General features: G+C 39.2%; 1 protein-coding gene across 1 annotated transcript in view; it reads right to left on the bottom strand.

Moving 5' to 3' along the window:
* Positions 1-4793: 4793 nt before the first annotated feature.
* astn2 (astrotactin 2) overlaps positions 4794-17070 on the bottom strand; it is a 172570-nt gene continuing 160293 nt past the window's right edge. The window contains exons 20-23 of the mRNA XM_040197294.2: positions 14730-14871; positions 9067-9167; positions 8546-8729; positions 4794-6446 (exon numbers count right to left, since the gene is read on the bottom strand). Of these exons, the coding sequence (XP_040053228.2) occupies positions 6209-6446; positions 8546-8729; positions 9067-9167; positions 14730-14871 (665 nt within the window). The 3' untranslated portion in view covers positions 4794-6208. The remainder of the gene's footprint in view (positions 6447-8545; positions 8730-9066; positions 9168-14729; positions 14872-17070) is intronic.

Raw genomic sequence — 17070 nt, 5'->3', positions numbered from 1 at the left:
AATCCATCCGTCTTTCCATCATCCACACAGGACCCACAAACCCCCACCAAAAGTTGAAAAAATAGATTTTTATTTAAGGTCTAACTACTGCAAGTTAGTTTGCAATGGGGGAGGATACTAAATGAATTAAACGGGACTCATGACTAACTTTTAGGAAATATGAACTTTGAAAGCACGTTCTATAGGCTCTATCATCAGATTACATCAAAACATATAAAGTCCTGCATACATTTTTTGGGGGGGATATTATCAAATTATATGTAATATTAATGGTAAATGGAATGTATTTGTATTGTGCTTTTCTAGTCTTCTGACCGCTCAAAGCGCTGCAACAATACATGTCATCATTCATGTATTGATGGCAGGAGCCACCCGCCCAGCAGCACCTATCGTTCACAACCGCTATTCACAGCTACGGGAGCAATTAGGGGTTAAGTGTCTGTGGAGCTGGAGATCGAACAATCGATCTTCTGGTTGTAGGGCTGCCCCGCTCTCCATTAAGTAGGACCTACTCCTGGAAATGCTGCTTAACACTTAACACAGTACTGCAATTGACGGCACTGAAAAGTCATGCTAACCTTTTTAAACGGATTAATCAAAACTCAAGTCATTGAATCCTTCCCTTCTTCATATAAATGAACATGACCGGCCGTCGCGTCCAAAAACGTAGAACTATGAAGTATTCCCTTTTGTGTCATTAGTCATTTTTTGGATCCCAAAATCAGAAAGGCTAAAGAATGGGACTTCACGTCAGCTTAAAAAACGACATTCTTAATACTGGAGATGGTACAAATTAGCCATATCTAACCACAATAGTACCACAAAGTAACACAATTATGAATTGGATGAGGACATCACCTCTCTACTGTAGTCATCACAGGATCTCTTACTGTACCTCATGCCTGTAATGTTTGCTGCTTCTACACTTTTGGTATTTTAGTGACATTGTTGCGTCTCATAACAGTGATGTACATAGTAGAACTATTTATTGAGAGTGTTATACTTTTTTAAGTTATATTTAATGTCCACGTAAGTTATTTTTTACACAAAAAACATCATCGGTTGTGAGTCAAAACTGTAATTTGTCTCTGATGCTTTGTTGTGATCATTTCTGTCATGCATCGACCAGACGCACAATACACTTCAGACTCACATCCCCACAAGAAACTCATTGGTCATAAAGTGTAGATGCATCCAATGAGGATCCAACTCATGTCCAAATGTTACTGAGTGCAGTGTATCATTTTCCCCCTTTAACACCCGAATGTAAAGTTTTTCCTTTTTATTTGCTATTTTTTTTAAATCCACAAATTAGCCAACACGTACCATATGAGGTGTTGTGAAAAGAGAACCAAGTATATAATGGTCAAATGAATAAATCCATAGTTTAGCGAATTATGTTTCATGAGAACAGTCCAAGACAAAAAAAAAACATACGTACACAGCCAGGATGGGAGAGATGTGTCAACAGTTTAAGGGAAAGAAGGACTTGATGCCACAGGACAGTTGATGGTTGCCCCAGAAAGAGTTCTTGGACTGCGGGAGAGTAGAAGGTGGGCAGGGAGAGAGAGGCAGGGGGGAGGGACGGGTGGGTGCTTTTCCTGGCTTGTCCGGCTATTTGTCCAGGTGTGAAAGTGTGTACTCACAGAGGCTGCCCCTGGGCTCGGGGTGGCCAAGCGCTGACTGGCAACCAGCCGAGGCCAATGAGTCAATTTCTCCTGGTGGGGGGGGCGGCAACCATACGTTTGTGGGACTCCCACCGGCCCCTCCTCCCCCATGTCCCCCCCACCCTCCTGGACACACTGCCTCATCTGTCACTGTCAGGTATGCCTGCTCAGGGCTGCCAGGGTCAAGCTGGCCCTGTGAAAATGGGAGAGGATGTTTGCCCAGCTTACAGAGCCTTTTGAAGTTTTGTAGGCTGAAGGAACACAGTTCTCCTCACCTAGATCCTATGCTTATCACATAATATGATTTGTATAGCAGCCTTTTTTTTTTTTTTTGACAGGCTTTGATACCTCTCGACATTTTCCACCAACAGTCGCTTCTTTGTTTCTAATTTAACACCCTGCTTGTCGAAAAAAAATGCCAGAAACCTTGTTTCTAACGCATTTCAAAGCCATGGGAAGCGTAGGTAAAAGTGTCTAAAGCCGTAATATGTTTGTTCAGATCATTGCGGAAAAAAAATACTGATGTGCCATCTTGTTGTAAGACATTTTCCTTGTGTATTGTAACACATGAAAGTACCTCTCACAGGCCTCTGGTTATAGAATGGTCCACTTATGTCTGTTTCCTTATCCCTCAATAAATAAAAAAAGGTGAATGGTCCTTTTTTTCTAAGTGGAAAATAATAAAAAAAAGTGTATTTACATATTACGTGGATATCTAGTGGTATTGCGATGTTTCGTACCCAATTGCTCAACAAATATATTTTAAGATGTAAATAATATATGATTGTATTTGCAAACCATGTACTAACTGTTGGGAGTAGCTCTCTGATTGGTTTTCATCATAACTAGTATACAAAAAGATGAACCGTGAATATGTTGTGCATTGTGTCAAAGTATCACCTGCAAGACAGAAAAAAGAAAAAAAAGACCTGTGATGCTTTACCACACCACTCCCTGTCAGCATTCATCTGTTAATAATGGCTTAGTACAAGCACTGTTGTCAGTTGTCTAAACCATGAAGTTATCCATTGAGTCATTAAATATTTATTTGTTGTCAAGATGAATAAAAACATTGGTCATTTCTGCAGTTTCGGAGTCTGTTGGAGTTGATCCTCACGTCAAACCTGACTGATCGTTGCGGTGCATCTGCGCGTGCATTTCAAAATAGTCCGCAGACAGCTTTCCATTCCTTACTCATTCCTGTTGAGTCTAATCCCGATAACTTCGTGTTTTTGCTGGGAATTTCACCAACACTGTAAAGGTTAGCCAACAGACCCAGTCGTCCCTCTGATGGCCTGCTGTCTCTTTGGTTCTTAAACAGTACCCACTTTTTCAGGCACATATACAACAGATTGGACTTTTATGTTAAAGCCAATATTTCCCTCTGTTTTCACCGTTGCGGTTGAATATATTTTTGGTGCTCTGGTACATGGCAAAACATGTCTGTGTACTATATTTTCATAAGGAAGAGTCATATTATCATCTTTTTCATTCTGCTGTCATTTATTGTGTAGAAATAAAACACTGGTTAAAGTGAACATGAGCTTGATTGTGTTTCTTTTGAAAGCTTTTTATTTATTTCCATCATTGCAAAAGTGTTAATTTTGGAGCAGCCTTATAATGTATTTTTAACTCCTAAGATTATCTTTCTTCTAAAAGATCCATAGTGAGCCTTATTTGAAATGCAAAAAGTGCTGAGGTGGTTATCAAAGAGGAGCTCGTTCTTTAAGCCGTCATTGATACATTGGCATGGAAACGTGAGTGTTGTTCCTGGCACTCCAATCACGTTAATGGCCTATTTTGTGAGAATGAACATCAAACTACTGATTTTTTAAAGTGCAGTTAATGTTGCATGACTGGAAAGAAACTGGATCTGAGCTTAAAGGAATAGTTTGTTGAGGGAGATGGAAAAAGAAAATGCTTCCCAGCAGCTCGCATGCAGACAGGCATAGCCACCTTCAGTTAATGATATGAATCATGTATAGTTATATATAATTATATAATTAATGAACTAATAATATAGTTCATAACGAATGGCTGTTTGGTAGTTTAGCAGCGGATTTCCCCCTGTTCAGCTGGGTCATGTGGTATATTGGGTAAACCAGGAACATAACAGCACTGCACAGCAATGTCAAATTTAAATTCTTAATGAAGTCCTTCCAATCGAAAATTTTCCGTTTCACTAACTAATTCTGCTCCAAATATTCACGTGAACTTTACTCTAGTTTGTTCTACGGAGACTTATTTCAGCTCAGCTTTTCTGTCAGTTTGGGCAGGTCACACGACTCATGTGAACCAAAGGGGAGGATGGAAACCTGGTCAGATTATCACTTCTTTCAACAACTTTTTCATGACTTTTTTTGACATACCTAAATGGTGCAAATTTTGTGATGACACCGGCCATTTATGACTTAGGGCTATTGTCAACATGCAATACGTCTTCATGGCGACCTACCATACCATTGCTTTTCCATGACTAATAATGTTACTATGACTTGTTTCTTACTATGTCTTATAGTAAAAGTTATATATTAAAAGTTTGGTTGTTGGTCCTTTATTCGAGGAGGGTGCACTAAAAGCACTAAAAGTAATTATTATTTGTTAAATACACTATCGATGTATTTAACAAATAATAATTACTTTTAGTGCTTGTGAGTAACTAAAACTCACTCCCAACACATACTACACACAATTTATTTATTCTATTTTGTTTAACTGGTACACACATGGTAGAATTTAATTTTTCACTTTATTATTTTAAATGGGATTCAGTACATTTTTTTAAATGTATAGACACACTATATCATATGTTTTTGGAATGTATTTGTTAATTCTATGTTACGTTTTTTTTGCAAAACACTGACTTCATCATGACAGTGATGCTATGCTATATGACGGCTATAAAAACAAAGCAATGCTAGTTGTGTAAATAAGGAAAGCTTCACAGAAATGTTTTAGTAATTACTTGAATGAATGTTTATTTTTCATATATGTAAATGTTCCTGCTAATAACTTTAAAGTATGTTTAAAGAGATGCTTCATAGCTGTACAATACTGTCATATGCTAGTCCCCTCAACTACTATTGAATTACTCATTCAATAGTAGAAAGACAAGTCTTTCGATTCAATATACATTTTTAATATTACACATTCTTCAGAAAAGACAAACAAAGCCACATAATACTTTTTTTACAATTCAAAATGTACAATATAATGATTTTTTTGAATCATTATTTTTACAATTCATATAACAGGATGTAAATATAAAAAAAGGCATTTTTCATCTGCATTAAAACAAAATTCATGGCTTAGATATGACTATGAACAGCAAAATAAAAGGATTAAAAGGACCACAGATGATCCCTATAATCCCTGATGCACAATTCAGTGTACAGTACTTCAAAACCTTACAGTTGGTTCAACAAAAACTGTTTAATCACCTACCAAATCTTCTATGAATGCACATAAATTAGCAAACATCATATTCTCCTTGAGAATGACTTTATTATTACCAAATTACCATGACTGTAATGTCATAATTAATACTGCTCCTCAGTGAATTACGTGTGTCATCTCCACAAAACTTGATGACTTATCCCATGATGACACACGTTCCATTCTTCTGATAAGTTGTAACATATCAACAAACATCATTCAATCCAGCAGTATAATGCTGTTTTTTTTCCAACATCAATTATAATACAGTTGCTGTGGTTATTTATATACCAAACCCTCAAAAGTTATGCAAAGCATTTACTTTAAAGACTTCAGTGTGGCCATGGAATTGCATTATTTTGTCTTCGACAGATAGTTTTCAGGTTTGTTTCTAGTCGTGTAATCAGAGAATTTTTCGTGTCATTTATTGTGGAAACTGAAGATTCAAAAAGGACAAAAAGACAAAATGATTCCTGTAAATCAGTGCTATGTTAAAAGTCCTTGAATGAATACTACCCACTCTATCTTTGCATAATTTCAACAGGCTGATTAGTAGTAACACAAAGCTTTGCTATCTCAGGTGAAACAATTGAATGTAATACAGTCTTACAACATTGTTTCCGATGTACTTATTTCAATCATGAAGAATGGCTTAGTTTTTTTTTATCAATATTAACAAGAACGTGATTTTAAATTGGCTTTAACACTTGTCAATTTATGCTTTTTTTTGTGTTCCAGGTAAGCTTCAAAGCTCCAAAAAGGAACTACAATTTTACATTCAAAGTACTTAAAACCAACCAGTGGTCTCTTGGCTGAGTTATATATTACATTTTCACACTGAAGTTTCTCATTGAAGTGTGCAATCACTGGCATTTTTCTCCAGTTTTTTCTTCTTCTTTGTTTTACAATAAAAGTAGGCCACACAAAAATATGTTTTTTTTGGTAGCTTAACACAATGTCCAGTAAATTCGGCTTGCAAAATCACTGCAAGTCACTTGAGAGACACTTGCTGCAGAGCGGGTGACAAGGTTCATCCTTCACTGATGTCATTTTTGCAAACAAAACCAGAACCAAAACCCCAGCGCTGCGGACTCCAAACGCCTGTCTCATCGCAGTTTAGTGATGCTGTAAGTGTTACGCTGTACCGAAATGAGTTTTTCCATGCAGGTGGTGCGACTTTCATGTAAAGAGCCATGCCACGTGTTACTGGGAGTTCGCCCATCTTCACCACGGCAGTAGACGTACGCCATGGTGTCGGTGCGGCTCTGGATGTGGGTGCTGCGCAGGAGGGACCGGCAGTAGTGGCTGATCTTCTCCACCCTGTGCAGAATCAAGTTGGCTTTTCTGTTAGGAGGGAAGGAAAAACAAATTCAAATTCACAGTTGAGACATGCAGAACACAGTGAATATAGTAGGGCACTTGGTTAAAATTATCTAATAATTAACAGGCATAAACATTAGTTGATCAATGAAAGACAGTGATTTTAAATAGGTACCAGATGACCCTTATAGTAAAATCATAATATCATAGAATCACGGTTGGTTTAGCTGGACAGGGAAAAGAAACCGCTCACAGTTTCATACCAAAGCAGGCACCTTAAAATAAAAAAGAGAATTTTAACAATGTCTCTCCCGTCACTCTGACTGGACTGCCAGTCTGGGTCAACGACATCACATGGAACAGTATTTTAAATTTTTGGCTTCAGGATGTGTTCCCTACACCGGAGGAAGAAGTCTGCAGTCCGTCAAACAACGAATTATTTCCGAAGGCCCAGTCAGGAGTTTTATTATGGTTTTCAAATACCAGGTGAGCTACATACATTATGAATAAAATACTTTACAACACACATACACATTCAAGTGCACACGCTTATACATACATGCATGCATCTACCCATAGTTACTAAACAATAAAATACCCACAGGTTAAACTCATATGTATAGTGAAATGAGGACAGCACATACACAGAAGGGCAAAATCCATTTGTTTTGAAAAGCAGTGTCTGGCGAGCATCAACATCTGTCTTTAGTTAAACTAGGAGCACAGACATCCTTTTCACTTATTTGCTGAAAAAGGGGCGGAAAACATTTTTCTCATTTCCCTTGAATTTTCATGGCTGAAACAATGGAATACCAAACACATAATTAAGGGAAGTTTGCAAGCATCTGAGCTATGCACACATTTAAACCTGTTTGATGCCATTCATGACAAACAAAGAAATTACAAATAAAACAATTAAAGAAACATTTTCAACATTATTACAACATGACTTTTCAGGATGCAACCAACGGACTTTCTAGGTAAACAATGTAGTCTCTACTGATTTAAACAACTGAGTCCTGAGCAATTTATTTTTTACACAAACAAGGTTTCAAAAGAAGGCAAACCAGAACTGAAAAACCACATCCAACAAAAGACGCCGATGTGGGGTACCTTGCAGTACGAGATGATAGTTCTGTTTAGAGTGAAGGTAAATAAAGCAGCAAGCATGCATCACAGCCATGTCCATAAAACAATAACAGCTAGTTTTCAGTTGAACCAATGCTTGAGTACTTTTTGGTCTTGTACGACTGACTCTCGGGTCCAGGGGGACTTCTGACTGTTCTTGCATTTCACTTGACCAATCTGTCACCTTTTTTTTTTTTTTTTTTTAAAGAACCACCAACGGAGCCTGCTTGTAAATTACCCCAACAAGGCTCAACCCTTCCAACTTCGGGCAGTAAATAATCCGTACGCGTTCATCCAAAAGCCCCCACCTCCAAGCAGCCCAACCCTCCTCCTCCACACACACACACACACACACACACACACACACACACACACACACCTAATCTTTTTAAGAACCACAATTATTCCACAATTATCATATCATTATTTATGGCTTGAACGAAGGTCTCCCGGGCAGCGGGGGTGGACATAACAAAACATTGGGACATAACATTTTTGCTATAATCAGCGCTGGACCAACTTCCTTGAAAGAATAGCATCCATAAATGTTTATTCTCTATACTTTTTGCTAAAGTGATGTTTATTGGACTCCTTTTTGAAGCTTAGTCAGGTTGACGTTTTGTCGTAATGTCTCAAGTGTTTTTTCACACAGCAACACTATATATGGGAGTGTGCCTGTTAAGGGGGGGGGTCATAGTTGAGGGGAGTGTCTGAGTGGCATGTTGTGGACACCAAGGAACTCTTTACGAGAAAGAACAGGAAATGGAGTTTGAAGGTGACTTAGTGTCAGCGGACTCTTAGTGTTTAGTGTTTGGCTTGGCTGTCAAAACACTGCTTCAGCAGCACTGTAGCAACGCGAGGAGGGGCAGTAACCACGGACTTTTCACCATGACCTTGCCCACCATCCTTTTAGGCAGAGGTACCTCGGGAAGTAGGAGACAAAGCTTTGGCTCTTTGACATATACTAAAAACATAAAAACAAACAAACTTCTCACCTTGGGCCCAGCTCATCCTCGCTACGCCAGACGAAATCTCCAAACTTCTCATAGTGGGAGTTGTAGTGGTGCTGGACTCTGTACAGCAGCGGGGACGGGATCTCCATCAGTGTGTTGTAGGCCATCTGCTGCTCCTTGCCGCTGGTGTAGCCATTGTACAAGTTGTACACCTTGTCTGCAATCTCTGTAAGAGATACACAGAAGAGTGATACGGGCTGCGACAGATGCAATCAAACGTCAGTGAGGAAAATAATAGTGTCTTTGATAGTTATTTAGCTCTTTGTCACAATAAGTTGGTAAATGTGAGAGATACAAATTTCGACCCCTGACGTTTCAATTTAATGTAGGAATGACTACTGAAAGATGTTTTGATGATGAGCAATTCACGCTAGAACGTAGAACATGTGACCACCAACCCCGTTCTCCCCTATATTGAAATCAATGTGTTTTACTAACAATCATATCCAATTATATTCAATCCATGTCAACATTGTAAGAGTAAGACAAAATTTGGAAAGTACCTTCAGCTCGGCTGTCATCCACCATTGGACAGGATGTCCTTACTGAGACAAAGCTTGACTCAGAGAGGCTGCCTCGGCTATCCACTGCATGGAGGGTAAACCTAACATGACAATATCAAACAAGTAACGGCGTAAAGTTTATTATTTGGAAAATCCAAAGAGTAAGTATGATACAGCGCCAGAGGCAGGAAAATGGGCTGTGTAACATGTTGGTCTAGAAAGCGGATATTTGATCATATAACCTACGCATACGCTGACATCACATGACTTTTGAGTAAACATCTTGCAAGTAAGTAGCCTGGAATTATGGGATTTATATTTGAAAAAGGAGAGCAGCGAGTACCACAAAGAAAGGCAGACGAGACGGGAGTAGTGGGGCATCTGGTTTGCCTCCAAGCACTCCCTCAGGACTAAGTGCCTCTGTCTGAAAATGTCAAAAATCCACATTTTGTGTGTTCGTCGAAGGACCATACAGTAGCGTGTTAAGATGTCACAGTGAAGCGTAATGTAGGACCACAAAGCAAATACTAGAAAACAAAATGACCTTTGGATGCCCTTTCGAAAATGCAAATCTGTGGACCTCCGAATAAGAAGTGCAAGGAGGAAACGGCCATATTGAATCTAAGAAGCGCATTACGGGTAGCACAGCTTAATCCGTCAATATCCGTACAGCAGCAAAGAGAGAAGTCGCCTCCCGTTCTTATGAACATGGCTATTTTTCTCTTGCTGTCTTGATGACGCTTGAACTTTTTACTTGCCACTTGTCGCTCTCCATGTGACCATGGCAACTCTGGGAACCACATATTATTAGGAACACCAGTGCATTACCTACTATGACAAGTCAAAAAAAAAATATATATATAACCGGTAGCATATTGTAACAGGTTGCCATTAAGTACGGAGTTAACTTCTAAGTCAACATTTGGCTCATAGCCGCCACCCACATGAGTGATTCCAATTATGTTGGCTAATTTGACCTCCCCTCAGTTATGCCTGCATGTGTACAGACTGCACATCTTCAACCTTAGTTGAAAAGGGTGTTTGATAGGCAGGTACAAGCGTCTTAAATGTTCCAGTATCAATGAAGAATACCAACAATAATGTAGCTGTGGTTACGGTTGTTTTATGCTTTAATGTTGTAAAATAAACAAGACTCCCAAATGCGCTGTTTTTCATTTTGAAGAGAAACACTTTGAAAAAGCAAATTTAGTACTGAGGAATGTTTTGTATCTAGTTTTGAAATACAGTAAGCTTTCAGCAGCATTCCCACATACTTACCACTGTAAAAACAACAGATGACAACAAGGCAGCCACAAAAACGTGAGACAAAATGAACCACTGAGACGGCGTTATATTGCCAAATACTTTGAGGATTACATGAAAATAAAGATTTTTCTTCTTGTTGTTTCAAATTCACTTTTCATCCCGAAAGACTGTTTTTCATGTAATGTCTTGTGAGAGCTGTCCCAATGCTGTCAACTTATTGTTTTTTGTTTGTAACATGGCATGTTTGGACATAGCTCACATAGTTCGTCTGCTCTTGTTGTTCAGCGGGGTGGATGTGGTATTTCCCCAAGAACCTCACAAGAGACGCACAGTCCTAACTGGCTTCTCTGCCCGGCAAAAACAACGCCGGCCACACTGTTTGAATTATGTTGCCCCATAACGTGCAGATGGATACAATGAGTTGGGAAAGGGGGAGGACAGCAAAAGGATGACAGGAGTTTTATCAAGACAATTTGTTAAAAGTTGTCTTTGGTATCAAGAATGGGAGCTTGCCAGACCTTTTTATTGCAGTTTTATTTTTTGGAGTGGTGGTGGTTCGGCTCACATCAATGCAGGTAAATATGTTTTTCTTCTATTTTGTTACCACAGTTACCACAGATCCTTAAAACATTTTCAAAACCTCTGTAATTCGTGGACACATATAGTGATATTAGTGGTGGGCTGGATGGAGAGAGTGTAGTGTCTGAGCAGAGAACAGGCTCTCAGTGATGATAAAGATCTCCATGGAGAACAAAGCAACCAGCCACAGTCTGGCCTGCCACGACAATGTCAAAACATCAAGCAACACAATTGGCAAGACACACGACAACAACCAGCCCGGGCCACCCCCCTACGCATACTCACACTGACACAACACACATATCTACATTGCTTGCATATTGATCAGTGCTGTCCATCTCTGCGCTGAAATGATTTGCCCCTTGCGTCGTTTCTAAGGCCGTCTGGCCCCACACGTACCTCCTCTCGGAAGCGGCGCAAATTCTTTTTCCTGTGCCACAGTTTTTGAAAGCTCAGCAAACAATGAAGAAGACAAATGGCAGATTGATGTTTTTGTAAGTGGACGATGTTACCATTAAAGTAGTCATTGTCCTCTAATTTAATGAGCCGGCAGAGAGAATGCCAAACGAGGGATGACAAGACAGAAAGCCCAGCGACAGACGGACAGTGGGAGAGCAGCAGTGAGAGAAAGTGAGAGAGGATCAATTAGGGCAGTATTTTTGGCATGCTGAGAGAAGCTCGAGCGGTAAGGGATGACTTTTCCATGACATCAGCATTTGGACGGCAGAGCCAGTCCTCGAATCAATCAAAGCCACGTTGAACTGTCTCTAAATGGCTGAAAATTCGTGGCAGCTTAAAGTATCTCATGACTTTTGAAATCTTCCTGATCAATGTGGCATTACTCTGGTCCAACACCCTGAACAATATTTGATTTGCATTTTGTTTTAAAACAAATACTTAACTCTGTTCTGAACAGTCTCCCTCTCAGCCGAGCAGGACTCACATTTAAATGAAATAAATTACACCTCATTAAAAGTATTGATACTTTGAGAAAGTTGACACAACCTTAGCTCCAACAATATTTTGAAGGAAAAGGCCACTTCGGTCATTGTGTACGACTCATCGGCGTTCTTTTTGTGCTGGGGGAGTATTTAATCAAAAAAGTCACTTCAAAAGTAATGTTTGTTTTGTTTGTTTGCAGACACACAGTACAAATTGGGCTCCAGCATTAAAAAGTTCCTCTGGTCTAAAAAAAAAACCCTCTAGATACCACAGGGCAGCTGAGGTTTTAACCATGAAGGAAGGCGCTAATTTGATCAAACTACTCACATGTTTGGTAGAACAAAGTCAACACTGGTTGTTAGTAAAGGACTTTAAATGCCCGACAGTCCAACAAGAATATGAAAATGTGGGGCTGATGTTCTTCTAATTCTAATACTTGATTCACGGCTGTGTTTTGCCGTTTCTCTCTTGAAATGAGTTTAACCTTTCACACAGTGAAGAGGAGCAGGTTTGCAGGGCTACGTTGGGGCCACGGCAGCCTTGGTAATGATCAAGTGTGAAGCCAATGGCGGTAAAGGTCTTATCAGAGTCCTGATTAGGACGGCGGAGTTGGCCGCGAGCAGATGTGCCCTCAGACGTAATTGCGACGTAAATCCTGCTCTTATCAAAGAAAAACAACAGGTTGGAGAATGCCTAAACAAGGGTAACTCTGATAGTTAGAAATGAGGTTTTGTGACAGACGCCTGACTACTACAGGTTAAAGTAACACATGTTCCAAATTATTCTTCATCCACTATCAAAGCCTTCAGGACTCTCTAAGCCACACTTCTTTTTTTTTGTACCAAACAAATAATACATCTTCTAGAAATGTCAGCAATAACTGTTAACTGGTTCCGGGCGTTTTTATTAGACCTTTTGTCTTCTTTATCTCCTTGTTAAGAGGCTCAGTTATGGGTCAGTTATGAACACCTTCATTGCAAATTTAGACTACTCTGCACTTTCCTGGGCGCAGAGCCGCTGACTGTTTGCGACCACGACTTTCAAAGTTGTTCCAAAAAAACAAATCACACATTTTAATACTACAGTTTTGTTGATGGGAGACATTAATGTCAGTGCTTTCTAGCATTTCTACATTAATCCCTTATTTACCTTCCCTCTGGGATGAATACAGACAGACTACCTTGTAAGTTGAATTCCTTGTAATGCCAATGTTGAGATTCCCAAAACAAACCAAGGCCGCCACATAGCAAGAGCATTATATAAACACATGTGACGTAACACAACTTGCGAAGAACTTCAAAAGCTGGGAAGACAATGACAAGCCATAACAACATCTGCGTCCTGTCTGGTTCACAGTCTGCTGTTCTTACACTTTTTGGTTCAGGGTATAGAGGGTAAATAGTGCCGAAAGCAAAGGCAAAGTATACTGTAATGATACTCAAACAAATGGAATTTTCAAAAAACTTGCCATAAAAAAAAATTAATGGAAAAATATAGCATCACTGTGGGATATCTCTTTAAAACATTCCAGGAATTATTTTGAATTATTTTTTGTTGTTGCCGCTGTCCCAGAGACCTGTTGGGCCAGCTATAACTTTTTGTTTTTGAGGTTGTAGTCTGTGGTGGCGCTTTATTGAAATGCCATGCTGTACAGAGCTTATTTCTCCATTTTGTATGTAAATTAGATGAATAAAATATAACAACCTGGTATTAATATAATTTAATATTCTGTAATGGAGTCCAGTAAATAACCACGCAACCACATGGTTCATATAACAATGTTTGCGGGACATGAAGTCGGATGGGGTAATCCCATTCTCTGGGAAAAATCCACAATCAGCTCCAGCAAATAGACGTGTCATCAGTCATAGATTGTCAATGTTTGATGTAACGGGGTTATGGCTATGAATTCATTAAATTATATAAACCCCCGTCGGTTAGTTACCTACAGGCCTGCCAAAATGTACAAAGAGTGGTGCATTTTTTTCTTTTACTTTAAAGAATAACTATTCTGGGGGACACCCCCATTGATAATAATTCATCAAAACCTCCGGTCTGTTCTGACCAAAGGGAACATAAAAGAACGGAAGCATCTAGCACTTTCACTGAGTTGAGACTAAGGACACTTCCCTAGTTAACTCGACCCAGCTGTTGAAGGTAACATAATTTACCCCCTCAAACAAAATATAGCGTTTGCTTTGGGAATCGCAGACGCCCAAAGGAGTACGTGGTATAGCTGATATTTACCCAGTCATTTTTGTTTGGAAGAAATGCAAAAATCGCCACAATGTCATTTTAAAAGGTCTTCATTTGGTTTTAATTTTATTGCATAGAATGGTCAGATCACACCAAAATGATTGTTGCAGAAATGGATCATTACATGTAACTTCGCTGATGCTTCTGTCGAAAGTGACTTTCAATGAGTGCATTTTAACCATAAGCAGACCCTCATGTTCGCTTTCAACAAACCGTGGGAACCTGTTCTGGTCGTTCATAGAAACATTCCCAAAACCTCTACACCAACACTGATGTATTAATTAATTCTGGACGGCAACATATATTTAGAAACATTCGAATTTCAGGGAACATCTCCACCGCCGCCGGCACCGCCAGTCATTACCTCTTTAAAACCAAAGTCTCTCTCACGGGCCTCGCAAAACTCCTCCACTCGTCTGCTTCCAGGACCCCCGGAGCTGTAGTTCTTCAGGTTTCCTAACACGTGACCATTAACTAGGTAGTTCCCTGGCTTAAAGTTGTCGGATACTCTCCTTGTTTGGTTTGACAGTCTTTTTTCACCATTCCACTCTTGAAGGTATAAACAGCCACAATAAATCACAATAAGTGACTTGTAAAACTTGCTAAATAAGTCGACTTACTTGTAGAGACTGTCGGATTCCAGGCACTTGAAGACCACTGAGTACAACACCGAGTGAGGATGGTCTCCGGTCCTCTTCCCAGCGACGACGCAGGACGAACCCAAACCAGAAAACAGATCATCCACCAAGCTCAGAACTTCACCTGGTAGAGGGAAGAAATCGAAGGCAATGCCAAAAGAAGGAAGGAAGAAATAAGGAGAGAGCAAAACAAAAACTTACAATAGTTCACATTGGAAATTATTTGTACTGTTTTGACATTTTTCCTACTTTTCTGCTAAAAAAAGAGGAAAAATGTTGCATGTTTCGGTTCCACCACATTATTCAAAAAATTTTAATTTATGGTGGCTCAACAATAATTTAGTCATAAATACATTTCAAGTTTAGGAAAGTCGATATTTTATGATCAGTGATTGTGCTGGTTGGTATTATGATCATCACTTCTGCCCCGTACGAGGGGAGACGTTTGTCCAGCACCAAGCCCGCTGCTAAATCAAGTTGGACTTTTTGCTGGCAGAAGTCCATGAAGACCACATTACAGGACTGTAAAAAAAACAGGATTTATTTCCTCTACGAGAACACTTTCCTGCTTTTACAATGATCTCTCTGAGCACTTTGCCGTCTCACAAAACACTACTTTACAAGTTGTGGAATATCTTTTGTGTCAGTTTACGGGAAAGACGCAAACTTCATTTCATTTAAACACACATGAATGCCGCCAGTTTCCAGTATTCATGGGGTCGATGGAAGCAAAGAGGAACAGTCAAAATAGTTTAATGGTTTGATTCCCAACTATTTCTTCACATGTTAGAGGGCAGTTTCAGCTTGTGATACATGGGCCAACTTATAAACACACTGGCATGGCACAAGGGGCTGAGAAGAAAACGTTGGAAAAGAGAGTGGAAAAAAAACTGTACATGAAGGATTTGACCTTAGGAGGTTTTCCCCTAAATACACTATTGCACTGTGACAGTGTTGCCCTTTGAAAGATTTTAAACATGATCTCGGTTTGGATTCATCCATATTTTTTGGGGGGTAAGAACTCTAAAAGAAGTTGTTGACATCAATATCAGTGTGTCCAAATCTATAATTTCAATCTTTTTGTAAAAATGTCAAAAGATCCCATGCACTCTCTTTTCAATTTGAAACTTGGTTTGGAAAACCTCTTTCAAGAGCAGAAACTCTGTGATTTAAATGGTTAGCTGGTCTTGTAGGCTGAATTGTGGGTGCTGGTCTAACCCGGGGTTCGCCTCGCCTCTCACAGCGGATCAGCGGCTCTCTTTTATTTGATGATTGCCATCCTTAAGCTAATTGACTTTCTCCTCTCTGGAAGGATCTTTTATGGTCCCAAGGTGGAGCTTTGTTCCAGTATGCGAGTATTTATGCATGTAGGAAGTTTGAATGGTCATTTAAGTGATTAGCCTTGAGTTTAATGCTATGTTTGTCTGTTCTGTGTTCCCTCGCCTGTCACCACAAAACAAATCTTCCTCCAAATAAAGGAACCTGAACCTGAAATGTTTACTGTGTTCTTTCTGACATAAATACTTTGTAATTTTATTAAATTCAATTTCTTCATTCAATTATCTTTCAGTGGTGCTATGTGTGGTAGAGAAACCAAGACAAACTCACAGTATGCATAAGAAATATTTTAGCCCAACACTATGTGCTTTGTGTTGTCAACACGAGTGACAATGACATTTGCAAGGTTTACAACTGGCAAATATAGTTTTGGAGAAATGTAATGTGACCTCAATGATGTTTTTTATCAACATAATGGGGAGAGAGTTTTGGTGAATATCAACAATAACATCTTGTTATGTTGTAACAACTGAAACATGAGTCATATAATGTTAGCCTAATTAGTTTTCTTTTTAAAATTGGTGGAACAATTTCCCATAGCAAACAAGTTATTCTTTTGTAGAGATAATTAGTAACATTGTAATTAGGATTCACCAGATTCACCCTGTGTTGTCTTTGCCTTTTTGAAGTTATTTAGTAAAGTAAATACAAGAGGAGTGCCAATTTATCGACAAATTTCTGCCACAAAAGGATATGAGTAGAAAAAAACTTTACCAAACAGAGTAAAAAGCAGGACAGAACAAGGAATTACAATGAGAAAGCCAAGTTGCACCCAAGTATGCATTTGTCTGAAAAAATACCACTTGAACTCCCCACTCAAGCAAATATTTATTCCAATGTGCCTAATATTAAGATTGCGTGCTGAAAAGATGGCTGAGTAAATTCTTCAGTTACTAAGCCTTTATATGTATCTTCTGAAAAACAGTCAAATAGCCACACATAAAGTACTGATTATAGCTTTTTTTAAATAGTGAACCATAGTGTT

Source organism: Gasterosteus aculeatus, chromosome 14, assembly GCF_964276395.1.
Source record: "Gasterosteus aculeatus chromosome 14, fGasAcu3.hap1.1, whole genome shotgun sequence".
NCBI classification, from domain to species: Eukaryota; Metazoa; Chordata; class Actinopteri; order Perciformes; family Gasterosteidae; genus Gasterosteus; species Gasterosteus aculeatus.
Note: the sequence above shows the minus strand (reverse complement) of the source record. Positions and strands in the feature narration are given on the sequence as shown.